This window comes from Muntiacus reevesi, chromosome 5 (genome assembly GCF_963930625.1).
Source record: "Muntiacus reevesi chromosome 5, mMunRee1.1, whole genome shotgun sequence".
Taxonomy (NCBI): domain Eukaryota; kingdom Metazoa; phylum Chordata; class Mammalia; order Artiodactyla; family Cervidae; genus Muntiacus; species Muntiacus reevesi.
Genome location: NC_089253.1, coordinates 107,464,845 through 107,491,496, shown reverse-complemented (window position 1 = coordinate 107,491,496; position 26,652 = coordinate 107,464,845). Strand labels below are relative to the sequence as shown.

Here is a 26,652-nt window from a genome sequence, read left to right as displayed (position 1 = left end):
TTCTCCCTGCCTTTCCCCGCAGCACCTCGCCACCAATCTACTGATGAGCAGCTGGGACTTACATCGTTTCCTGCTTTTATCACTCACCCTGGACCCCTGCAGTGGCCTCCTATTCACTGGTCCTCCTGGATCTCAGCTTCTTCACATCATCTCTCAAGGGGGCAAAGGATCAAGTTCACAGTCTTTGGGGTAAAGATACAGGCCTTCCACATTCCTCTCTGCCTTCCTTTCCAGCTTGCAAGGCCTCCAGGCTTCTCACCCCATTTATCTTATGTAACCCTCCTGCCACTGTTTCCTAGCATCTTTCTTCTTAACCTGTCTGCCTCTGATTATCAGTCATTAAATCATACCTGTGTATAGATGCCATGTGTAATGTTTAATTTTATGTGTCAGCTTGGCTGGGCCATGGTGCCCAGGTTCTTGATGTTTTTGTGAAGGTTTTTTTTTGGGGGGGGGGGATAAGATTAACATTTAAACTGTGCTGTGCTTAGTCATCAGTTGTGTCTAACTCTTTGTGACCCCATGGACTACAGCTGCCAGGCTCCTCTGTCCATGGAATTCTCCAGGCATGAATACTGGAGTGGGTTAGCATTTCCTTCTCCAGGGGATCTTCCCAACCTAGGAATCAAACCCAGGTCTCCTGCATTGCAGGTGGATTCTTTACCGTTTGAGCCACAACAGAAACCCAAGAATACTGGAGTGGGTAGCCTATCCCTTCACCCAGGGATCTTCCTGACCCAGGAATCAAACCGAAGTCTCATGCATTACTGGCGGATTCTTTACCAGCTGAGCTACCAGGGAAGCTGATTTAAACTGGTGGACTTCAAATAAAGTTGATCATGGAATGGTGGACCTCGTCCAATCAGTTGAAGGTCTGAATAGAACAAAGACTGCTCTTCCCTGAGCAGGAAGGAATTCTGCCAGCTGATTGCCTTTGGATTTGAGTAGCAACTCTTGCCTGGGTCTCAAGCCAGCCAACCTACTCTGCAGACTTTGGACTTACCAAGTTTCCAAGGTACCATGAGCCAATTTCTTAGAATAAAATTTTCTCACTCTATAAGCACACATTGTGTTGATTCATTCTCTGGTGAACCCCGACTGATACAGCTTGATGCTATCTCCTCTTCTGACTACCCATGCCACTCATTTGTCATCAAAGACTCAGGAGATGTCAGGGTTGGAAGGGACTAGCACGACCAAGTGACCCCTACTTGTTTCCACAAAGGAGAGGACACATAAGACCAGTTTCTGGACTGACCGGCACCTGAACAGCTGGGAAAGGCAAGCTGCAGGGAGTTTTTCTCTTTCAGAAGGAGCCATGAATATAGAACTAGTCTTTGACCATGCTTATGGTCAGGTTCTGACTGGAGACAGGGGCTTGGATTTTAGAGACCTGTTACTTCTTTCCTGCTATGTCATCTCACATGCTGGCAAAGTAATGCTCAAAATTCTCCAAGCTAGGCTTCAATAGTATGTGAATCGAGAAATTCCAGATGTTTAAGTTGGACTTAGAAAAGGCAGAAGAACCAGAGATCAAATTGCCAACATCTGTTGGATCATCGAAAAAGCAAAAGAATTCCAGAAAAACATCTAACTTCTGTTTCACTGACTACGCTAAAGCCTTTGACTGTGCGGATCACAACAAACTGGAAAATTCTTAAAGAGATGGGAATACCAGACCACCTTTCCTGCCTCCTGTGAAACCTGTATGCAGGTCAAGAAGCAACAGTTAGAACCAGACATGAAACAATGGACTGGTTCCAAATTGGGAAAGGAGTATGTTAAGGCTATATATTGTCACCTTGCTTATTTAACTTATATGCAGAGTACATCATGCAAAATGCAGGACTGGATGAAGCATAAGCTGGAATCAAGATTGCAAGGAGAAATATCAATAACCTCAGATATGCAGATGACACCACCCTTATGACAGAAAGCAAAAGGAACTAAAGAGCCTCTTGATGAAAGTGAAAGGAAAGTGAAAAAGCTGGCTTAAAACTCAACATTCAAAAAACTAAGATCATGGCATCTGGTCCCATCACTTCATGGCAAATAGATGGGGAAACAATGAAAACATTGAGAGATTTTATTTTCTTGGGCTACAAAATCACTGCAGATGGTGACTGAAGCCATGAAATTAAAAGACGCTTGCTTCTTGGAACAAAAGCTATAACAAACCTAGACAGCATATTAAAAAGCAGAGACATTACTTTGCCAAAAAGTTCTGTCTAGTCAAAGCTATGGTTTTTCCAGTAGTCATACATGGATGTGAGAGTTGGAATATAAAGAAAGCTGAGCACTGAAGAATTGACGCTTTTGAACTGTGGTGTTGGAGAAGACTCTTGAGAGTCCCTTGGACTGCAAGGAGACCAAACCAATCCATCCTAAAGGAAATCAGTCCTGAATATTCATTGGAAGGACTGATGCTGAAATCCCAATACTTTGGCCACCTGATGTGAAGAGATGACTCATTTGAAAAGACCATGATGCTGGGAAAGATTGAAGGCAGGAGGAGAAGGGGACAACAGAGGAAGAGATGGTTGGATGGCATCACTGACTCAATGGACATGAGTTTGAGCAGGCTCTGGGAGCTGGTGATAGACAGAGAAGCCTGGCGAGGTGCAGTCCATGGGGTCGTAAAGAGTCAGACACAACTGAGTGACTGAACTGAACTGAACTACTTCTTTCGAATTACCGAGAAGAGTACCCACACAGACAGTTATCTGTGCCGGCATACTTTATGTGTTGTTACTGCTTTTAGTCCTCAAATGCACCTACAAAGGCTTCCCTAACTATACTCTCCTCCTAGCACAACTCGTTCAAACTTGTCTTGACACTCCCACAACTTATTATAAATGAAATGTATGTCAGTGATTGGTTGATTTACTTATCCTTCCTCTAATTGGATGCTTCAGCTATTCTGGAGGAAAGATGTCAGTGCTCTCAAAAAGGTTGCCTTCACATGAGTTCTTTCTTCACCAAATTTACAGCTACCCAACAGAAAGACAGGTGTGGTATGCAATTAAAAGGAAAGGAGTTCAATGTGGACACAGGGTGGGTAAGAGGAGGGTGGGATGAAATCGGAGAGTAGCACTGGTGTATATCCACTACCACGTTTGAAACAGGGAGCTAGTGGGAAGCTGCTGTATCACACAGGGGGTTCAACTTGGTGCTCTGTGATGACCTCGAGGGGTGGGATGGGGGCGTGGTGGGAGGAGATATAGCATACATATAGCTGATTCACTTTGTTAACACAACACCATGAAGCAATTATAATCCAATAAAAAGAAAATTTTTTTAAAAGGGGGTCAGACAAGGGCAGGAAGAAACCATCCATGCTTAACAATTACTGTTAAAACATGCCAGCCAGTGGGGAGAGTGGCCACTGAACTGGTTGACTTCCTTAACTACACATGGCATTGACTAGCCTGGACAGTGCATGCTTCCAGGCTGTGCTTTCTGCGTGGATAAGTGGCCTTGCCTGCCTGACTCAGGTGGACATGTGCTCACCGGGGCCTGAGGGCATCCCTGACCATCCCGATGCATCCCCTTCCTGGGTGCCTCGACAGCCAGGCCGCTGACTGATCTCAAGACCCTGATGGGTTAGAGCGATCTGGATCACAGATGGCATGGAGTATGGCAAATAGAGGCTACCCTTGGGGATCCTGGGGTTGCCTGAGATGTCAGAGTCAAATTGTCCAAGACTGATTCCCTGCAAAGCTCCATGGGAAGCAGCTACAGCTGAGAGCTTACTCCCTCACTTGTGCCATGTCAGCTCACCACAACCTCAAATCGTGGACCTGGGGCCTCTGGTCACAGCAAGAAAGGGGCTGGCGCTCACCCAGCCATGAATGCTGAGCTGGCAAAATAAAGCTAGAGCCAAGGTCCTGCTGTGTCATACTGCATTGCACCCTAGCCCCCAGTTGACACCAAGGAGTGGGTGAGTACTTCCTAAATCAAGGATGCTGCAAAGTGCTACGGTGCGAGCTCTGGGGGCCTCCCTGAAGCCTGACGCTGGGTGTTCCCTGGTGTTTACACTGCCCTGGGTGCAGCCTGCACATCAGCCACCAACCCCGACTCCAGTGTTTTCCCCAATTGGCGCTAATCCAGGAGTGTTGTTTGTTTTTAAAAAGAACTACTTCTAAGTAAGTGGATCTGCCTGCTTTGAGATCTGAGCAGATCCTGGGCTGCTCTGAGGATACACTGTCAGTCATCCTGTTTCCTGGAACCCATATGCAGAAAGGGCCATCTTATCCATCAGGCACAATAGCCAGGTACCTGGGAACCACAATTCTCCTGGGGCCAATGAAAATGTTTCAGTTTCTTTTAAAGTCAAAAGAGAATAAACACACTTATCAGTCAAAGAAAACATTCTCAGATATAATATTAATATAGTCACCTTTTACCCAGCATGGTCATAAAATTTAACTTCGTTTATGGGGAAAGGGCTTCCCAGGTGGCTCAGGGGTAAAGAATCTGCCTGCCAATGCAGGAGACGCAAGAGACATGGATTTGATCCCTGGGTCGGGAAGATCTCCTCAAAAAAGAAATGGCAATCTACTCCAGTATTCTTGCCTGGGAAATCCCATGGACAGAGGAGCCTGGCAGGCTACAGCCCACGGGATTGCAAAGCATCAGACATGACTGAACACGCACACACATAGTATGGAGGAAGGAGTCATGAAGGCCAGAGTGCCTAGGACCCCCAAAAGTCATACTGTGGGCCTGCCTTTGGAGAGGGCTGTCTGGCCGAGATGGAAAGCTCCTGGGTAGAATCACCCCCGGTGAGGAGGTGCAGTGTCTCTCTCTGTTCATCTCAGCATGGCCGGGAAGTCCCTCTGACCCCCTCCTGGTGACCGTTCTCTTGAAGTGACTGTGAGGTGCTGCAGTCCTTGGCACCCAGGATAAGGACCCATCTGCAACTGCATCCCTTGAGCCTGTCAGGACCGGAGAAGGGGTGGCGAGACAACCCCTCTGGCGGGCTCACTGACAGTGTGGGGCTCCTGGGTCAGGTGTCCAGAGCATTCCTGCCCAGAAAGGAAGGCTCCAGCCAAGGAAACAGCACCATCTCACCCTCTGGAAACAGGAGGAGCCCCTCTGAGCAGAAGCTCTGCCCCTGCTGGACGGGCAGGGCGCCCCGGTCAGCCAGGCCCGCCCAGTGCAGGAGAGGCCCCTGGACTCTCAGTGCACCAGCGTAGACACAACACCCCACACTGGGCCCCGGGGGCAAGGCCCTGCTCTGCTGACAGCACACGGGCTATACTTTCTAAGAGGAAGAACACTCAGCTTTAGAGGTGGTATATTCCTCATCTAAAAAGGAAGTCCAGGTTCTCTCAGCTACATAAATGACCTTAAACTATACAGTCAAGCTGGTGAACTCAGTCATCCTGGAATTCATGCCAAAGGTAGAAATAACACTTTTGTTCTAAAAGAAGTAATGGAGGGTCTTCCCTGGTGGTCCAGTGATGAAGACTGTGCTTCCAATTCAGGCAGGGAGGTGGGGGTGGGCGGCGTATGTTCTGATCCTGGTCAGGGAACTAAAATCCCACATGCAATATAGCATCATGCCCAAAACAAATCAAATAAAATTCTCAAATACTGCCTTCATTAAGAAGAAGAAGAAATGAAGACATGTGGAACAGCTTAATCCCATGAGGTATGCTGCTGCGTGCGTGCTCAGTCATGTCCGACTCTTTGCGACCCCATGGACCATAGCCCACCAGGCTCCTCTGTCCATGGAATTCTCCAGGCCAGAATACTGGAGTGGGGTGCCATTTCCTTCTCCGGGGAATCTTCCTGATCCAAGGAGCAAACCCACATCTCTTTCGTCTCCTGCATTGGCAGGCAGATTCTTTACCGCTAGCTCCACCTGGGAAGCCCCAATCACATAAGGCACCTTCAGCTCAATTACTGAATCACCGAGGTCCCCACCAGCAGTGCTGGGACCCGTGCATAAAGGTACGGTGAGGATCTTGGAGACAACTGCGGAGCAAATAAGGCACTCCAGCAGCAAGCAGACCCCACACCATGTCAATATGAGGCACTGCCAGCGCCTCCGCGACCATCCATCTCTGAGAGGATCCTGTCTGCTTGGACGCTGGTACCAAACAGCCTCTGCGGAAAGGCCCCTTTCCACCACAGTGCTGTCCGAGCCACACAGGCAGCCTGACCCGGCCACCGACACAGGACGCCAGCCCTTGCAGTGTCCCCCCCCAGGTCCTGCCTCTCATGGGCGTGTTCTGCCCTCCTGGCACCAGGAACACCAACCCAGCTGTGCCTGTCCCCCCAACTGCAAGAGCCTGCGCTTCCAAGAGCTCTCCATTTCTGCAGATGCGCTTCCAGAAAATGCAGCTGCGGCTGGCCCCCTCCTCACCTCCTGGAAAAGACTGTCTGTTCAGGATGGCCCCAGCCACCTCCAGCTAGACCTGAGATAAAGAAGACCTTCTGGGGGCTGCTGTGCCTGTCTGTCCCACTCTTCCGTCAGCTTTCATCAGGCTGCTCTTTGGAACGAGTGATGTCTCTGGGCTCAGGGGGGTGGAGGAGGGGCTCCTGCGTCTAATGAGGCCCCGGGCCTATGTGGCATCGCCACGTTAGCTCAGCACGGCTCTCCAGGGTGATCTGACAAGCGTAACCTTTAGAAGCATCTGCAGCAAGCCATCTGGCGTTGATTTTTCAGCTATACCCTCTGAGGATTCACCAGTGCTGCCAAGTCAAAGTAATTCTTTCCTGGACACAGCAGCTGCTAAAGTGGGTCACCTTGCATTTCAATTGCATTTCTACTGCCAGAGAACAGCCTGGTGAGAGGGAACCTACTTTAAGGTTAGTGGCTGGGGTTGTCGTGAGCTGCTGATGCAATGTGGGGAAGAGGAAGTGTCCCAAGGTACATTTACATCATCTGGTCTGCTTTGCAGATTTTTGCTGTTATTGTTCAGTCGCTCAGTCATGTCTGACTCTTTGTGACCCCATGGACTGCAGCACTCCAGGCCTCCTTGTCCTTCACCGTCTCCCGGAGCTTGCTCAAACTTATGTTCATTGAGTCAGTGATGCCATCCAACCATCTCATCCTCTGTTGCCCCCTTCTTCTCCTGCCTTCAATCTTTCCCAGCATCAGGGTCTTTTCTAATGAACCTGCTCTTCGCATCAGGCGGCCAAATTATTGGAGCTTTAGCTTCAGCATCAGTCCTTCCAATGAATATTCAGGTTTGATTTCCTTTAGGATTGACTGGTTTGATCTCCTTGCAGTCTAAGGAACTCTCAAGAATCTTGCCTGTTTTGCAGCTACCCAACTCAACCTCAGTACCTACAGAAAGTGGAACAGGAGGGCTCCATGGAAGTCTAAGGCTCTGGGCCACGTATACATGCAGAGAAGAACAGTCAGGATGCTTCAAAGGAGCTTCCCATTCCTAACTAGTGTCCTCCAACCAGAAAGAAACAAGACACAAAATGCAGAGATAACAGGGGAGCTGGTGGGGTACCTCTCGCCAGGATTTAGAGTCTCCTGAGCCCCTCTCCTAGAGTCACAGTGATGCTGAACCCAGAGGCAAGCAGCAGCCCTCTGTTCTTGCTGAAGTGATCTCAAAGGTGCCAGGAAGGTCCTCAGTCTTTAATAAGCCAGCTCAGCATCCCCGTCAAAGAACACGGAGTCCAGTTCCGCTGAGAATCCTCGCTCCCTCTAGTATCCACTGCGCCCAAGAAGCCACAGGCCTGGTCAGCCACAGATGGTCCCGCTGGGGCCTGAGGCAGTTGGACCTGGGCTGGCAGCCTCACTGCAGGTCAGGTGCACCCGCCAACTCCACCTGTAAGTGATTCCTTGGGGCGCATCATACACGGAACAGGCACAGAGATGGGGATGGGATGTCACGCAAGGGGTAGCTACCCGTGTGGAGTGCTGAACATCCTTCCACTTGTTCTTTTCTCATCTCTTCATCCCTGACGAGCTCACCTGCCCTCATGGCCCCAGCACTGTGAGATCGGGATGATGCCTACATCTACAGTCTGACCTCTGTCCTCCTCCTCAGCTCCTGTATCCAACTGCCTGATAAGCATCTCCAGTGGGTGTTCTGAGGGCACCCCTCCCAAGCCTAATCCTGCACTGAGGGTTCCTGAACCTCCAGATACCAAGTCAGAACCCTGGGCTCCATCCTGGATGCACCCCCTTCTCATGCTCCCCTCATCCAGGTGATTGCATGATTCACTCAGAGGTAACACTTGTAGGGTACTCACTACATGCCTGGGGCTGTTCTAAACACTTTATATGAACTCACAGAACCCTCACAATAACCCTGAAAGACGGGCTCTGGTATAATTCCCATTGTGCAGAGAAGCAAACGAGGCACAGGGGCTTTCGCAAGAGCACACAGCTGAGAAGTGGCAGAGCCAGAACTCAGCGGTCTGTTTCCAGAGTCTTAACCACTTCTCTGCTGCCTCATTAAGCCTGTTGCTCTGGCTCTGGGCAACCTTGCGTCTCCATTCTCTCCCTCCATCACTGCACACTGTCCCCCTAGTTCCCCAGATCCAACCGTCCCTGCAGCCAGAGCAGCTTTACTGGAATACAAAGGTGATGGTGCTACCCAGCTGCTTGAAATCCTTTGGTGGCTCCGAGCTATTACATGAGGCTTCCAAACTGTCTATCAGTCCTAGAGGCCTCCGTGACTGGCCTCCACTGGGCCTTCTGGCCCAATGCCTGAGAATACTGCTTCTGCTCAGTTTCTACCTGGGGATGTTCACCCCTGCCTCCCTCATCTGCCCAGTAAACATCTATGTTTCCTTTAAGCTCCAACTTAGAATCCACCTCCTCCAAGCTTCCCCTTCCTTTCCAGGTGGAGTTACAGTAGACTCCCAGCCCTACACACACATCTTTCCTCTCCTACACCACAGTCCGCAGAACTGTACTGACCCATCTGCTGGTCCTTCTCCCTGGAGACTGTGACACCTCCGTTGCCCCAGGGAGGCTCAGGTTATGTTCCCTAACATGCCATCCATAGGCTCTCAGTGAAGATGTACTAACTGACTAAAAGAATGAAAGTGATGCCTGACATGGGAAGAGCTCCCACACGGACCACGGGGGAGGAGTGAGCGGCGGCATTTTGGCTGGATCCCATCTCTTCTCCTGCCGTAGCCCATACCAGCCGGCCTGGCCCGGGCCCCACTCACCGGCTGCACAGGGCAAGGGCGGGCACGATGTCGTGGCTGGCACGGACGGGCCGGGTCCTGGCCTTCATGCGGGCTCTCTGCAGCAGATGCTTGGCTTCTTCATGCCTGGGGCTCAGCACGGGCTCCGGCTTGGGACCGAAGGTCCTGCAGCGTGGCACGCGGGCCAGAGCGGGTGGGGGGAGGGATTAGAAGAAAATAACAGGGATTAGGAGGGCTTTAACAGTGTCGAGCGTGGCTGTGCCAGAAACAGCCCCGCATGGAAGCCTTCCTTGGCCAGCTCCCACACGGAGGGCACCAGCCTGGGACCTGGCGACTCTGGAAGGAACTGGCCCACCCTGGACAGCTGCTCAGAGACCGGAGGCAGAGACCCCAGGAGGATCTAGAAAAGGGTAGGGGAGAATCTGTATTACTCCATTGTTCCTTTCCTGGGCAGACAGCAGGAGTTATCTGGGAGGAGGGGAAGGAAGGGGCCCAGGGCTGCTGGGCTGGGCCTGTGCCCAGCAGATGGTCTCCACACGCGTCACCTCCCTCTCTCCTTCTGTCTCTCGGCACCCACACACACCCACTCAAGCTCCCAGCGCACCGTCCTGAGCGCTCGCCACAGACACAAGGCGTCAGGACCCTGCCCATCTCCGCTCTGCTCCTCTGAGAGAATGACATCTTTATAAGTCCCGGTGATTTCCTGCCTCAGTTCCAATCCTAACCCAACAGACATCAGGTCAGGTCCGAGAGGAACTAAGCTGGACCCACACCAAGTCAGCAAACAGCTCCCTCCTCATCATAACGAGGGTCTTCTTCCAGCAGCCCTCACCACCACCCAGCTGCGCCGCCTCCCCGGCCAGTCCAGAACTGCCGAAAATGACAGCAGCCTTTTTTCAAAGCCATCTCCCGGTGACAGAGTGGCAGGTCGCAGGGATAATAGCCGCCCCACAGCCTCCCGCTGACCGGAGGGCCCTCTCCGCAGGCAGGCTGACCCGGGGGCAGGAGCGCTCTCTGCCTGACAGATGAGGGTGTTTCTGAGCAGAGAGGAACATGTGGTCTGTCGCTCAAGGTTGAACATCAAGTGAAGCGGAGCAGACGACAGCCAGTCCCACTGCCTCCAGCATCCTTGCCGCACCCTCCAGCTCCCCCCCGCCCCGGGTCCCAGAGCCGGCCGAGCCTGCTGTGGCTGAAGCCAGACACACTCTCTGATGCGATGTCTGCACCGCCCGCGGCTGCCCTTGCCCTTCCTCGCTGTCACACACGCTGGGCTCTCCTCGCCAGGGAGGGTCCGCAGGAGGACTTGGGCGGCTAGAGGCTCAGGCCAGCCTGCATCTCAGTCTGCAGCCCGCCAAATCCCGTGCCTTCCCCAGCCCATACGTCACCTGGAGAAAGGGGACTCGTCTTGACAGGGGGGATGGTACCAAGTCGTTTCCTAGGTGACAGATGATAGAGATGTGAGTGGAAAACGGCCCAACCCTGAGGCCTCCTTGGGACAACCTTGGACGAGCGCTGGGCAGTCTATGATTTTTCTTTCTTTCTTTCTTTCTTTTTATTTTCCCATTATTTGCACCTAATCCTGCTTTGGGGCCAAGATAAAAACTAAGAACTGCCAGAATAAAGGCACCATCTGTGCCTATGGACCCTGGCAGGGCCCAGGCATGGTTCTGGAACCAGGAGGGCTTCCAGGAGAGAATGAGGAGTGAGCTCCCAAGGCCCGCTGCCCTGGGAGGCGAGGAGCCCTCTGTGCAGCTTCCCGAGCAGGCAGGGCCTCCAACGCACTGCTGAGAGCAGCTGTGCTCCCCGGGGCTCCGGCTCCGCCAGCAGAGATAATGAGGTTACCAGCCCGGAGAGACGCCTCTGCAGCCACGGGCCTCTGGCTGCCAGCCCGCACGCTCAGAGCCTTCCGGTGACAGCTGTGGCCGCCCGGCTGTCGGACGGCATTTGTCACAAGACCTGGTGGGCAGGCAGGGGGGCTCCAGGCAGCTGGCCAGATGCTGTCAGGAACGGCCTCGCCCCAGGTTTCGAAGCCATTTTCCAGCTTTGCTGTTTTTTCTTTCTGCTCCCTCTACTTGGCGCTGTTTTTTTTTTTTTTTCCTTTTCATCAGCTGCCCTGCTTTGGTTTCTGGCAGACAAAGCTGGTTTCTCCACTGATTAGAAAAGCAGGGTTTTTTGGAGGCGCCTGGAGGCATCCATGCAGGAACAAACTGAGCAGGGAGGAGAGAGGCAGCCACCTTCCCAGACAGCGGCCAAGGTCAGGAGGGCAGCTGGCTCTCGGTCATGGTGTGCTCTGGAGTAGGTGGGCCCTGACAACCCTGTGGGTGGAAAGGGGTCTTTCTCCCCAGCGGCAGGGGGCAAGCAGGTGCAGCTCCAGGAACCGCCCTAGTCTCCCCCCACCCCCACTTCGCTGCATTGTCCTGGTCCACCCAAGGGCCGCCGACCCCGCCAGGCAGACAGCTTCACACTCCGCTATCTGAGGGAGACCCTCCACTCGCACGTGCCCACAGCCCTGGAGCCAACCCCTCCCCATCATGACTACAGCCCAAGGTCCCCGCTCCCTCGGTCCCTCTGCAGATTGCCTGGCAGGGCTGGGGCGGTCCCTGCGTGGCTAGGCAAAGACTTTCCACCTGAGGACAGAGAGCTGATGTCACTTCCGTGAGAGCTCGCACACCCAGGGCTCGTGAGCTCAGCGGGTGGGGCACAGGGTTAAAGAGGCTGAATGTTTCCCCTGGGCCTCAGTTTCCCTGTCTGTAAACAGTTGGATTTGGACAGAGAGAGAATCCACATTGCTACCCCATGAACCTACGTCTTTGACCAGGTAGTCTGCAGTACCACAAGGCCAGGTGGGGAATCTTGAGGTCCTTCCCTAGGGGGCTCACCCAGCAGATGCTTGGCCCTCAAGAAGCAGCAATGCCTCAAACAGCTAATTGTGGGGGACAACGGGAGATCCACGTGAGTCTCCTGGCCCTTCCAGCCGCCCTTCCAACCATAGCGTCCTAAGCTGCCCCCAGGACAAAGAGCAGCAGGAAAGCCCCGCCCACTCTGATCTCTCCATCTAAGCCCCGCGTCCTGGTAGAGAGACCAGCTGAGCCCTGCCTGCAGCTCCCCTCCCAGCCAGGCACAGCCAGATCAAGATCTCCAGTCAGGACCACCACCGTTTCCTCCCAGTCAGGGAGGTCAGGGAGACAGAGCAGCCTCCTTCTGCAGCCACCATAATCCTGGATTAAAATAATAAGCTCCAGCCAGTCTGGCTTTAACCCTTTCATCCCAGGAACATGAATTAGGAAAACACTTTGGGATGGAAAGGGATCTGACATTTCCCAGAGTCCAGGATGCAGCAAGGAGAAGGAACATCTGTAGTGACCAAACACACATTCACCTTTCTGCCCAGCCACTGTGCCATTTTTGTACATTAGCGAGCTTTCACATGACCAAGCCTAGAGCGTTCCTCTGTCATACTGTGTGCAGCTCCCCAGGTGAGGGCAACAGTGGGCTCAGAACCTATTTGGACCACGTGTTCCATGTGGGCAGGGGCCTGTGAGCTCACTGTTATAGAAGCCTTCTTCCCAGGGCTGCAGGACATGCACAGAACAGACCCTAGAGTGGAGGTCAGAAGTGTGTTTCCGGGACAGCTTGTTGTCCAGTCACCAAGTCCTGTCTAACTCTTTGCGACCCCATGGACTGCAACACGCCAGGCTTCCCTGTCCCGCACTGTCTCCCAGAGGCTGCCCAAGTTCATGTCCACTGGGACAGCCTGCCCGGCTTCTCATCCTAGGCTGCCACTTAGCTGTGTCATCCTGGCAGGTGACTTAGACGTTAAGGTTCGGCTTCCTCCTCTCATAAAAAAAGAGCTCAGTTGTTAAGTGAAACCGACCACCTCAGAAGAACTGAGCACAGAGCCGAGCACTTGATGAGATACAATCAATGTCAGCATTTATTATCATCACTGCTTTTATTATTTGCACCATTATTTTGTTAAGTTCCTCTCACCCCCTTGCTGAGCGAAAGATGGAATCCCTGAACGTGAACCAAAATCACCTGCCAAAGAGATCCCCTGTCATCCTGGGGATGTCACACAAAGGCATGTTCAGAAGTGACAGGCTATCTTGAAGCTGGAGAGGGCTTGGTGGGTTTCGTTCTAGACCTTTGGAACCCTGCACAGGGCTCAACAGAAAAGGCAATTTCCATTGAACAGGGAGTTGGAGGAGGCTATTTGGTAGCAGAGGGAAGCTGCTACCCAGAAAATAAATGGGTACTTCTCTCAAAATAGAAGGAGGAGTGGCATCCTTAAGAATGGCACATATCCAGAGAAAAGTATAATCTGAAAAGATATGTGCGTCCCTATGTTCATTGCAACACTATTTACAATAGCCAAGACATGGAAGCAACCTAAACATCCATCAACAGAGGAACAGAAAAAGAAGATGGAGTACATATACACAATGGAATAAAAAAAGAATCAAATCATGCCATTTGCAGCAACATGCATGGACCTAAAGATTATCATACTAAGTGAGGTAAATCAGAAAGAAAAAAACAAATACTGTATGATATAATTTACATGTGAAGTCTAAAATACAAATGAACCTATCTACAAAACAGAAACAGAGTTACAGACACACAGAACAGACATGTGGTTGTAAAAGAGGAGGTGGGGTGGGGGAGGGAAGGATTGGGAGTTTGGGATTAGCAGATGCAAACAATTGTATACAGAAAGGATAAACAACAAGGTCCTACTGTATAGCAAAGGGAACTACATCCAATATCCTATGATAAACTATAATGAAAGAAAAAATGAAAAACAATATATGTATAACGATCACTCTGCTATACACAAGAAACCAACACAACACCGTAAATCAACTATACTTCAATAAAATAAAACAAATAAATAAAAAAGGATGGCTGCTGTGGGATACACCTTATTGAACACCTTTGAAAAGACGTGTGCGGAGGCGTGCAGAGCTTCCCTAGGTTGTCGACTCCTTACTGGGAGAGCAAAGTGGTTCTGTCCTTGCCTTCTTGAAGAAGGAAAAGGAGAACAAATCCCTGTGGGTCTCCCCCTTGGTCAGCACTGCATGGGTGGAGGCAGGTGACCACAACACCCCCAGGTAGGGGGACAGTGGCCTATTCCACTCTGAAGGCCAGGGAGGAAGGCTTCCTCTTGAATTTCAGCCCAGCTCCTCACAGATGAATGATCTGAGCAAATTAACTTTCCTGGGCCCCTCTATTCATAAAGATTGGGACCCCAATGAGATTTTCACGTGTGGGGTGTATGACTGTGACAGTGACATGGAGGAAAGTTGCAGGCGACACTCGCTGTGAGGGAGGGCTTGAAGCGATAGCATCCTTCCTTCTCCATGGGGACTCAGAACCCTAGATGCTTCAGGGGTGTGTTTGTAGTTGAAAACACTGGTGAGTGGCTAAATGTAATTTTCTTCTTTTTAGTTCTAGTCTTTGCAGGTTTGAGAGTGACAAGGGGTTTCCTCTAAGTTCTCCTTCGTGTCTGTATATCTGAGTTGGGGGAAGGATTGAGCATGGCGGGGGGCAGTATGCAGGACGGGCAGAGGCTCAGCTGGTCTTCGTTACACCTTGAACCGGGGGGAGCCCTCAGGTGCACCTGCAGCCCTGCGATTCCTGGGAGCAGGAGAGCTGCTTCTCTCACGCTCACGCCCAGGACTCCCTCCTGCCACACCACACCCTCCCTGGTAGGAGGACCCCGTCTCCTGGCAGTGCTGGGACACTGCTGTGCACTGTGGCCTGGTACCCGGGTAGCCTGGCAAGGGGGTTTGCAGGTCATTCTGGCTCCCCAGCCAGGTTCTGGACTTTCTGGTTCCCTAGACTCAGGGGGTCATGAGGAGTCCTGGAGGTGAGCATGAGACCCCCCCAGGAGTCACAGGGCTGCAGGGATACCTGAGGACAAACCTAGGAAAGGGTGTAATGAAGACTAGCTGAGCCCCTGCCCATCCTGCGTATACCTGGCCATTCCCTATCCTGCCCACCGACAAAGGTGTGTGTGTGTGTGTGTGTGTGTGTGTGTGTGTGTGTGTGTGTGTGTGTGTGTGTGTGTGTGTGTGTGTGTTAGTCAGTCGGTCATGTCTGACTTCTTGTGACCCATGGACTCCTCTGTCCATGGGATTCTCCAGGCAAGAATGCTGGAGTGGGTAGCCATTCCCTACTCCAGGGAAACTTCCTGCTCCAGGAGTTGAGCCCGCGTCTCCTGCATTGCAGGCGGATTCTTTACCATCTGAGCCACCAGGGAAGCCCGTCAGGTCTGATACACAGACACAAGGGAAAACTGAGGAAACCCCTTGCCACTCCCAACCTTGTCAAGAGGAGAGAGACAGAAAATGTCCCTCCATTTCCTCCTACCTTACTTAAAATCTAAATTCCCAGGCTCTCCAAAAATGGCCTCAGCCCACACTCCCACCCTGTGTCCTGATCGTATCTTCCATCAAATCCACCACGTACCTCTCCATGTCTGCAGGTCTTACCCATCTGGAATGTCGTCTCCTGGCTCCAATCAGATCTGATCAAGCCCACAAGGGCGTCCACCCCCGGGTGAGCCCTCAGTTACACTCATACACGTGTGCTTCTGGCAAACATATTCTAAATGCCTGTACCGTGCTGACGCTTGGCAGGTCCCAGGTCCCAGAGAGAATAGCACGGTCCTTGCCCGACAAGGAGCTCCAGGGGAAGATCCACCAGCAACAGCCAAAGTTGGTGGAGGCAGAGTGGGCAATGAGGGCAAAGTGGGAATTCCTTCTGAAATTATACACGGTGTAATGCTAGGTAATAAATTAAGTTTTAAAAGCCCAGGGTTTTCTCACAGTTGTGGGCCTGACCGCTTGAGCCACAGCCCAGGCCTCTGAAATTCTTGAGGGTTCCCTGTCTGCCTCTCCTGTAAACTGGAGCCTGCAGACAGCTTCGGGGCAGGGAGTTTTGACTGCTAGCCGTCTCCATGGAGGCCTGAAAATCGGAACCCAATGTCTGTTCCTTCTTTTCTCGTGATGAGGTATACACACTGAGACCGGGCTCCCTCTGAGCCTCCGTTTCTGCATCTAGAAATGGGCACAACTCCGCCACAGGGATGGGGGCAATCAACAACCCAGGAAGTCCTCTGTGCTTCCTTCATCATCACAGCACAAACGAAACAACCCCAGAGACCCTGGCCCCTCCACTGACCCCACAGCTGAGCAGGGGTTAAAGCTCCTGCAGACACACTTCAGGGTCTGCCCCTCTGCCCCCTAAAGATGACAGACATGGAAGGCCCTGATTAGAAGCGGAGCAAGCCTGGGTCCCACAGCACTGCCTCCCCAACCAGCTTGCCCAGGCAGGCCCCGGGCCTCAGGGGGTCTCCCTGGGGCCTGCAGCAGCCCAGGGCTGAGTGCTTTTTTGTAAAGAGTCAACTCCCTTCCTGTGCAGGGCCTGGGGTGAGGATGGTGCTGATGGCAGCGGCTTCTTTGGTTTCATGTACTTTCTGCACAGGCAGGGTTCATCTAGGGTCCTAAGGCAATGTATAATCCTGCTCTGCCCTCCCAGAGCCTCAAGACAGTGGACAGACCGAGCAGTCCTGGCCGTTTGACAAACAGCAGGGACGGGACACCACAGGCTTCTAAGAATGGATGAGGGCGGAGCCCCCGAGCAGAGTGCCCTCCCCCTCCCATCTCTGATGAGTCCAGTGCTCACACACGGCCGTGAGCGAGGTCATCGCTGACAGTACCGACCCCCACGGGGCCTCCCTGAAGTGCTTTTGTTGTGTTGTTCAGTCACTCAGTCGTGTCCAACTCTTTGCGACCCCATTGGCTGAAGCATGCCAGACGTCTCTGTCTTGCATCAACTCCCGGAATTAGATCAAATTCATGTCCATTGAGTCAGTGATGCCATCCAACCACCTCGTCCTCTGTCATCCTGAAGTGCTTACCCGTCACCTTGTCTTCTCCCCGCAAATCAAAGCCCCATTTCCCAAATCATGTCAACGTGACTTAGGAGAGAAACAAGCTTGGTCTATACTTGAGAATACCAGGCTGGGGGAGGGGGCCAAGGACCCCCAGACCCCTAACCCAAGGCGTGACCTGGGGGGACAGCTTGTAGCAGTGCAGCATAATGGTTAGAGAACAGCCCTTGGTGCCAAGCAGTTTGACTGTGAACCCTGACTCCAACGCTTAATAGCTTTATCACCAGGCAAGTCGCTTAGCCTCTGCCCAGAGGGGTCTCCGTCAGTGAAATGGGAACAGTTAACACGTGGTTATCAGGATAATGTCAGGATGTGATACAGCACAAGGGCTGGAACTGAGTGTCAGCATGGTCTTCTGGAAGGAAGGACCACAACGTGGCTTGTCCTCTGGGATGGAGTCTCCTTTCCTCCCTCAGTGGACGGGACAACCATTTGGTTCTGGGACATTTCTGGTGTTCCCTCGGCATCTCGAGGGTCTCGCCTCCACAGCTGACTCTCTTTGTGACCACCTGCAATGAGTTGGGCTAACCCCGCCAGTCAGACAAGGTCTGGTGTCTTGGGCTCTGCTGTTTCACCATCATTTTGGGTTTCTTGTCTTACCACCATACAGAGCAGTAACAACTGAGGACATAAATACATGCTGGGCTGACCTGGTCGTTATTGACCAGATTAATGATCAATCGTCAACCTGGTGATTATTTGGTTGTAACACTGAACTGCACGGATGCTAAACTTGACTGAGTGTGAAACCAGACCTTTTATGCCTCAAACGCTGAGAAGATGTAAGGGGCTCACTGCCAGAACACGTCCTGACTGATGTCCTGACCCTTTCAGGATGGCCATCATGACGGCCGCCATGGTCCCAGAGTCTACACTGTCCAGGGTCCTCAGCCCCTCCATGCAGACCATGTGGCCAGGGGTACAGGGCTGAGGGAAGTGTGCCTTATTTCAAAGGCCGTTCAGGAAGCTCAGATATAGAGAAGGAGCAGCAATAAAACCGTCCTGCTTAGGGGAGAGATGGAACCTGCAAGGTCTCAGGGACTGCTTTAGTATCTGCCCGGAAGTCTCGGGAACAGAGCCAAATGAGGAACCCTGTCCCCAGGGGCCTCTGGACATGGCTGAACTTCCTCCCATCCATGAAGCAGGCATGCTTTCTGGCTCTTCAGCCAGAAAGGGTGTCTACTCAGCAGGGTGCAGATCACCAATAAAGGTCCATGGGGCACTGTGAATGACCTTCTAAACAAGCCAAGGGGACAGCTTTCCCTTGGAAAGTCAGAGACAGGCCAACTCTGTGCCTGGATATATGCTGGGCATCCACCTCATTCCACATATAAACACATATGAGATCATCATACAATATACATATGCACACATCTTCACAGTCTACACCTCTACACACACACGTTGTGTGTGTGTTTAGTTGCTAAGTTGTGTCTGACACTTTGCTACCCCCTAGACTGTAGCTCACCAGGATCCTCTGTCCATGGGATTCTCCAGGCAGGAATATAGGAATGGGTTGCCATTTCCTTCTCCTGGGGATCTTCCCAACCCAGGGGTCAAACCCACATCTTCTGCATTGCAGGCAGATTCTTTACCTCTGAGCCACTGTAAACTGCACACCTAACCCACTGCAAATGGTCTGGTGAAATAATAGTCCAGAAATTCCTACCCTGAGCATCCTACACAGACCATCTCCTTGCAGGACTAGGGGAAAGCCCCTCCCGAACCCCCATGGTTGAGGTTCTTGTCGTTTAAGATGTTGTTTTAACTACCTAGTATCCAAAATGCAAGTCAGGAGCTTCAGCTTCTTTCAATAGTGACCTCTGGACAACCCCCGTGGACATCTAGCAGTTGAGCCTTCCTCCCACCCAGGGAAGACAGAGCCGGGGCGGGGGGACGTGCAGCTGCCGAAGAGGAGGCCCCAGCTCCTCTGGGCACAAGTTATGTCTGCGCAGGCAGGGTGTCTCCTTTATGGCTCCCCAGGAAGGACGAAGGGACAGGGCAGGGGACAGGGCGTCACTGAGGACTACGGCCACAAGCCTGTACACTGCGGCTGGGCTAGATGCCAATGTGAGGAGAGGCTGAGCACAGTGGCCAGGGAGGCGGGAAGAGACCCCTGGAAGAAGGGGGGGCAGCTACGATCCCAAATCACAAATAATGAGGGAAGAAGGAGCCAGACAGCCCCCTCTCCACCAGGCTCTCAGCCAGAGCCAAAGTCAGTGAGAAGGCCAGTGGCCAAGCAGAGATGGAATCTCCTGAACCTGGGCAGCCCTCACTGTGTGGAAACAGAACTGGGGGTCCACATATTCTGGAGGGGAGATCAAACCAAGTGGAATTTAGTGGGCAGGGAATTTGCAGAAGAGACACTGCTGCCCTCTGCGCTCTGCAGAAACCACAAGACCCGCAGGAGGGTGACGTCACTGCACAGAAAGGGGAAATGCAGCTGCCCCCCAGCCCTGAGACCCCGCTCAGCTTCACGTGCCCGGTGTGCAGTGAAGACAGAGGATGAGGATAAGCCCTGGGCAGCCACCGATGGAGCCACAGACGGCCCCCCTGCCCTCCCGGAAGATACTCCTCTCACCTGCCTGGTCATGACACAGCCCCGTGGCCACCCACCCCCACCCCAGGTGCCCAGCTTTCCTCGGACATCAACGGAGGGGCTGGAACAAAGTTGGGGAGGTTGGGGGAGATGAAGACCTTTACATCAGCCAGCACATCCCTTGACTGGGAAAGGAACTGTCAGAGTAAAAGCCTTGCATTCGCATGCTTTCCCCAAGGATTTTCACATCCATTGAGTAAACTCTGGGAGTTGGTGATGGACAGGGAGGTCTGGCGTGCTGCAGTCCATGGGGTCGCAAAGAGTCAGACACGACTGAGTGACTGAACTGAACTGATCTTGTGTTCAGTCCCACAACAGTCCGAAAAGTACATGACACAAGTATTACTCGGCCCACTTGAAGGATAAAGCAAGAGGCCAGGGCAGGGAAATGACCCCAAGTTGCAGAGCAGGTGGTTTGCAGTGCTCCAAGCATTGTGCTCTGCACCCCGCAGTTTTGCACAGACAGCAGGGCCACCACCTGGGCATCAGGGGGTGATGGGTGCCTCCGAGGAGGTCTCCGGGAGGAGCCACGGCTGCCTGCGGGGTGCAGCTGCTTCGTCCCCTCCCCCTCTCCAGGTCTCCTACTCTCCTGCCTCAGAGCAAATGAAGGAACAGGGACAACGGCCAGGAGAGACGCAGAGAAGATGTGTGCCCTGAGCGCTTACCTGTTCTGGTCCGAGTCCTGAAGGGAGATGCCGGAGTCCCAGTCCACGTCCCCGGCTAGTCGCTCTAGGACCCAGAGCAGAAGCAGAGATTAGGGCAGAGCCAGGAGCTGGGCTCTCAGCTGCCGCTTAATGAGCACAAGCACGGAGGAGAAAGTTTTCTCCAGCAGCCATTTACTCCCCTGATAATTCCGACCCCCCAGGTGGAGGCTCAGCCTGTCGCAGTGACTGCTGGTGGGACAGTCGTGAGCTGAGGGCCCACGGGGGTCTTCTCAAGCGTTGGGTGTGGGAGGAAGGAAGGGCAAGAGCATGGCTAAGGCCTGAACACTTGCAGCACCACGGCCACCTGAGCTCAGCCCGCCGGCCTGGAGGCTGGGTCTCTCTGTGGGGAGGGGCTCCTACCCGAGGACAATGAAGTCCACCGCGGGCTGAGGACATGTCATCGTCAAAAAGCCACTGTCGAAAGAACCACAGGGAAGAAACTGTGGAGGTTTTCCAAGTGGTCTGGGACAGGGGTCTCCAACCTCTGGGATCTAATGCCTGATGATCAGAGGTGGAGCTGATATGGTAATAATAGAAATAAAGTGCTCAATAAACATCATGCGCTTGAATCATCCTGAAACCATCCCTACCAGTCTATGGAAAAACTGTCTTCCATGCAACCAGTCCCTGGTGCCAAAAGTCAGAGACTGGTGGTCTGGGGGGTCTGGGGGTGGCCTTTAGCAGATGGGGCTGGCTGTGAGGTGATAAAGAATCTGTGTCAAAGCCCAGACTAAGAGGACAACCGAGGAATCTGGTGATAAACAGCTGTGCTCTCCCACTTTCCCATCCCTCCCCTCCAAGGTAACCCCCATCTCCCTTTCCTTCTCCTGGACTCCCCCCACTGCCCCCACCCCCCAGACCCAGACAGTGGGCCTTACCTGGCACAGCTCTATCCCAGCATGAAGTCCAGCCTGGGACTCCCACCTTGGAGGGGCCCTGCCCCGCAACACTTAGCATCTCCTGCAGCAGAAGGCGGTTCCTCTCCACGCGGTCAGACAGGGACAAGGTGCTGCCCCCGGTGCCAAGGGCCCCCAGGTCCCTGGTTTTCCAGAGATCCCCCAGCAGGGCTGGCCTGGGGACAAAGTCCTCCTCGGAGGTCGGAGACAAGCTGTCCGGGTCTCCCTGGGCGAAGAGACCATCCTGCCGGGGGTGTGACCTTCCTTTCCGCAGGGTGAGCTCGTGGGTGGTTTTGTTACAAGGACCAGAGCCCCTCGGCCGGCCTGGAGTGACCGTGTGGATGGGGCCCTCTTGCAGAGAGCTGGGCCCGGGCAGCAGAGCTCTGTCGTGCTCAGGCCGGGTTTGAACACCCTCTGGAGGCCACGGGCTCCTTCTGTTCCAGCACTCGAGTCCGGGGGCAGGAGACCTGGGCGGCTCCGCGTCCCCGTTCCTGGCGGGCTCCTCCTCAGTGACACTGTGGTCCAGCCGCCTGTCATTCAGGTTCTGCGTGTGATGGACCACCACAGCCTCGGGTGGGGAAGGTCCCTCTGACGGAGGCTTGGTCCCAACCACCTTGACTCGTCTGCTCTTGGGTTTCTTGAGGGCCGGCCGCCCGTGGGAAGGGAGGCCGGGGCCTGCCACCTGTTTGCCTGCTGTCATCTTCTCCTTCAAGGCCCTCACCTTGGACTCCAGCACGGAGGGGCCCTGGAGCTGTATCCCCCGTGCCCCGGGAGGCCGGGGGGCCATTGGGCTGGGTGTTCCATCTTCTCCAGGGCAGGGCCAGGGTCTTGGGAGGTGTCCATTCTCCGGCTGTGGCTCAGGGCTGCTTCTCTCCACAGCTGAGGTCACCTCCATGGAGCTGGCCGTTCTGCTCCCTCTTTGGGGTTCTCTGGAGGAAAAAACAGACAGAGCGCCTTAGACCCACTACCTGGCCAGCTCCCACGACCTCCTGGGTCTCCATAGTGCCTTGGTATAGAGCCCTGTCTGGAGGAAGACAACTTGGGGTCAGATCAGGGGGTGCCCCTGGACAATGTGAAAGCACCTTGGGGAGCACGAGTCTTTGGATGGTACAAATAAGTCACTACTGAGTTTTTTCTTCCAAGTCGGAGTAGTCTTATTTTTCTATCCCCAGTTTACAGGTGGGGACAGTGAAGGGTCAAGCAACAGTTATTCTTCTGCCCAGTCTGGACCAGAGGGAAAATGGGGGCTGGATTCCCAGCCCCTGGCTTCGTGTTTTGCTGACAGGTGTCAGGCTTCAGGGGAGGACGGCAATTTCTGCTCATGCCCACAAGCTCTTCCCTTTCCAAAGGGAACCAGGGCAGAGGATGGACTTCAGGACCTGACCTGCGGGTGGAAGGTGTCCCCCTTCCCTGTCCTCAAACCTCAGGCCTGAGCGGAGCTGTGCCCACAGGGCGGCTAGGACCAGGCACCAAGGCCTTTCAGCATCTGCTCGGTGCTGGGTGGGCCTAAAGGTACTTTCAAACACTCTCAAATTCTTACGCCATTCTGCTGGAAGAGGGTTATGACCCTCATTTTTACAGAGAGACGGAGGCCCAGAGCCATTAGGAGACACCAAAGCTGAGGGAGGCCTGGCTAGGAATGCAAAGCTTCTCCTCCCAAGGTCAGGGCCCTTCCAAAGCACCCAGGGACCAGGACTGGGTCCTGGTCCCAACTCCCCTTCGTCCTACAGGAATATTGGTCTAGACAGGTGACCTGCACAGACGACCGCTCCTTGGTGGCACGCTTGATGTGTCAATGTCTTCACAGGGAATACAAGTGAGCACGAGATTTTACTCGCCAAGCAGTTCTGTGCACACATACCAGCCACAATGTCTTCATATTTATCCTGCTCTCCGAGACCATGCCCCTTCTACACCATACATCTAGATATGTCCCACTGCATGCATAAAAATCCACATTTACATAAATTACAAACTAGGGGTTAATTATTCACCTAATACTGACTAAAGATTCACTACAGAATTCTCTTAAATGCCAAGCTCCTCTACAGTCATTTATTACAACTCAGTTTTTAATACATTTCATGAATGCACATATTCCATAAAGCAAAACACACACACGCCGGTGTGCTATGTCCGTTTTAAGCCTGTGACGTTTAAGGCCTGTCTTTGGGAGAACGAGATCATTGTCTCTACCAGTTCATCAAGAATTGATCAACTTTGTCGTCACAGCCCAGCCACTGAGTCCTCTCTTCTAAGGTTCAATCCAGGAAGCAGGGGATTTGAAGGGTATGGGAGCAATTTCCGTCACATTACAAGAGCTTTCAGGTAAAGTCTGGAACAGCATTGCAGAGATCACCCTTCTCTAGAGACCTGTTAGGATGGATGAGACTTTCCTCGGGGGAACAGCGGGTACAGACTTGTGCGGCTCGGAGCCGCTGAAGTCTAGGGCCGAGCGCTGTCCTCCTCTAACCCCAACCCCGAGACGCTGAAGTGAAGACGGTCGTGACGGGCAGGCCTCCCCCGAGACCCTTCCTTCTCGCTCCCCCGGTCCCGCCATCCCCGGCCCGCCCGGGGCCTCGCCTCCTCCGTACTCACTGAAGGCTGCCGCCGGCAGGTCTGGGCGCCGCCTCCATCCCCTCCATCCCCGGGGAGACCAGGCCCTCCTCTCGCCCCCTCTCCCTCCCGGGTCCGCGGCGGGGAGCAGGGCGCGCGGGCTCCGGCCCGGGGCTCGGGGAGTGCGGCCCGCAGGCCTCGGCTCTCGGGGCGCGCCCGGCTCGGCTCCGGGCTCCGCGGGCCGCCCCGGGGTCCGGGTGGGGTCGGAATCGGGCAGCCGCCCCGCGGGCCGCGGCCTCCCTCCAGGTCCGGGGAGGGCGACGCGGGGTCGGACGGGGAGGGCGCGGGAGGGCAGGAAGCGGCATGGGCGGCTAGCTCATGGCTCGGCCACGGAGGGGGTGAGAGGCCAAGCCCGGCGCCTCCCCCGGCCGGGACGGGAAGAGGGAGCGGGAGAGCAGAAAGGAGGCGCGGCGGAAGGGGCTGGAGGAGCGGCCCTCGCTCGCACCCCGCCCCGCCGCCCCGCGCGCTCCCCGGGACCCGGGACCCAGCGCCCTGCGGGGCCGCCCCTCCCGGGGCTGCCCAGGCGTCTAAGCCGCCGGCCCGGCCGCGAGCTCGGAGCCTCGGACGGGGCGGGGGCTGCCTTCCGGGCGGCCGGACCTCACCCCTCCCGGCCCGGGTCGCCCCGTCCGCCGGGAGGGCGCTCGCAGCCCAGGCTTCGGGGAGAGCGCGGCGGTGAGATGCGGCTCCACGTGAGCCGAAGCTGCGGAAACACCGCGCTCTCCCCGGAGCTTCGCGGCGAGGCGTGTAACCCTACACCCGGGGCGCGGTGGGGGGAGGCTCGGCCGGCGGCTGGCGGCTGTCGGGGTGGAAGCCGAGGAATGCCCTTTGTCTGGACGACTTTTCCGGAGGAGGCGCCCTCTCCGAGGGGCTGTCTCCTTGGAGGTCAAGGTCATTTGTTTCCGCTTTCTAGCAGCGCGAGGGACACACGTGGTGGACGCGAGTCCCCTCTTCTTGTCCAGCTAAGGGGAGAGCCAGGTGCCTGCGTGGCCAGACGCCTTGGATAGGGACCGGTCCGGGGGGGACTCTGGGGACTCCGGAAGGCCCCTTGTCACTTTTCCCAGACGTGGCAGGAAGGTATTAATATGCCCTGCAGCGGTGGCCCCAACCAAGGGAGCACGCTTTCTCTTTCCACCCAGGGAGAGGGGACGGAGCCCCAACTATTTCCAAGCCTGTTTTTCCACAACAAACTATAAGAGAATTAGGACCCAGGAGATTCCGGAAATCTCTACAGAGGGAAAGAGCTGATCATCTTTCCTTCTGCCAACAAGCTTCACTCTCCAGCGCCTTGCTCTCTGCTTGCCCTGAGGCAGTAGAGTCACCATCTAGATGACAGACCTAGCTGCCTAGGGTATGGACCGAAGCCTGCGGACTGCGCAGAGGGGATGGGGTGTCAGGGGAGGATGGGAAAGAGGCCTGCCCTTGAGTGAATAAGAGTCACTCTGCACAAAGTGGGGAAGAGGGCATCTGGGCAGGACAAGGCATCCAGTCCTGAGAGCGGATGTTCGGGGAGCTGTCTGTGGGTGGACTAACCTTTGCTAATTTAGGCACCTGGGAGATTATCTAGGACACACCCTCCCTGTTACAGAACAGCCCCAAGGTCACACAGGTGGTCTCCAGGGGCGTGGGCAGTGCTCTTGCACCCCACCCTCCACCCCCATATTCCCACATCGAGCAGATCCTCCAACGGGGACTTAACCATTCTGTGCTGGTTAGTACTGATCACTTCACAATACAGTAACTGGTACCATTTATGGAGGGCGTCCTGTCACCTGGCATTGCTGCAGTCCTCAGAGATGGGTACTGTTTCCTGTCTTCTTTGTACAGATGAGGAAACTGTAGTTAGATGATCTGTCCAAGGTCGCAGAGCTGGCAAGTCCAAGACCCTCCATTAACCACCCAGAACAATGCTGTTGCCAGCATTCCGCATATTCAAAGTGGAAAGATTTTGTTTAAAAACATCAAAAGAATTGTGAAGTACTGTGATAGTCAGATTATGTTGCTGCTATGGTCCGGCCCTTCCTTTCTGGATCCTCTCTGCCTTCTTCTTCTGCCAGCCCAGATAAAATCCTGTAAACCTCGAAAGACTCCTTCCTCTCCTCCGTGCGCAATGTCAACCCTACCGGTAACACTATTACTATTATTGGGGACCTGTTATGAGGCAAAGCACTCTATGTTGGATGTTTTAGATCATTAGAACAACTCTGCAAAGTAGGTACAGTGTATCCCCACTTTAGGAATACAGAAACTGGGGTAGACCCAAGTGATGGGGCTTGCCCAAGGCTACACAGCTAGTATAGCCAAGAGTCTGAACCCGGTTCTGTCCAGGTCCAAGACTCTGCCTTGTTTCTTCCTTTCAGAGTCACTGCTTTGGAGCTCAGACTCTTAATTAGAGATTTCAGCTCCAGGACCTCTGCTCCCCGCCTCCCCCAAAAGTTAATGATCTGTGAGGTAAGTTTCTGAAAGTTCTAGCAAAGGCCTAGTATTTAAAGGAAACCTGCCCTCAGCCTTTTTAACATGCAAATATTCACCTTCAGTATACTCATTAAATTTGTTACTTTGCATTTAACAGGGGGATGAAGTGTCACAGCTATACAGAGGCTTTAATAGGCACCTGCAGGAGACGTAAGAGACACGAGTTTGATCCCTGGGTCAGGAAGATCCCCTAGAGGAGGAAATGACACCCTACTCCAGTATTCTTGCTGGGAGAATCCCATGGACAGAGGAGCCTGATGGGTTACAGTACATGGG

At 53.9% G+C, this 26,652-nt stretch overlaps 1 protein-coding gene across 2 annotated transcripts in view; it reads right to left on the bottom strand.

Moving 5' to 3' along the window:
• Positions 1 to 24,625, bottom strand: part of KIAA1614 (KIAA1614 ortholog) — a 42,566-nt gene extending 17,941 nt beyond the window's left edge. Inside the window, exons 1-4 of one of the 2 annotated variants that reach the window (XM_065936159.1) lie at positions 23,887 to 24,625; positions 21,271 to 22,217; positions 20,354 to 20,417; positions 9,154 to 9,297 (exon numbers count right to left, since the gene is read on the bottom strand). In XM_065936159.1, the coding sequence (XP_065792231.1) occupies positions 9,154 to 9,297; positions 20,354 to 20,417; positions 21,271 to 22,217; positions 23,887 to 24,209 (1,478 nt within the window). In that variant the 5' untranslated portion in view covers positions 24,210 to 24,625. The remainder of the gene's footprint in view (positions 1 to 9,153; positions 9,298 to 20,353; positions 20,418 to 21,270; positions 22,218 to 23,886) is intronic. The other variant, XM_065936158.1, reaches the window with a different exon arrangement.
• Between the last annotated feature and the right edge of the window lie 2,027 nt (positions 24,626 to 26,652).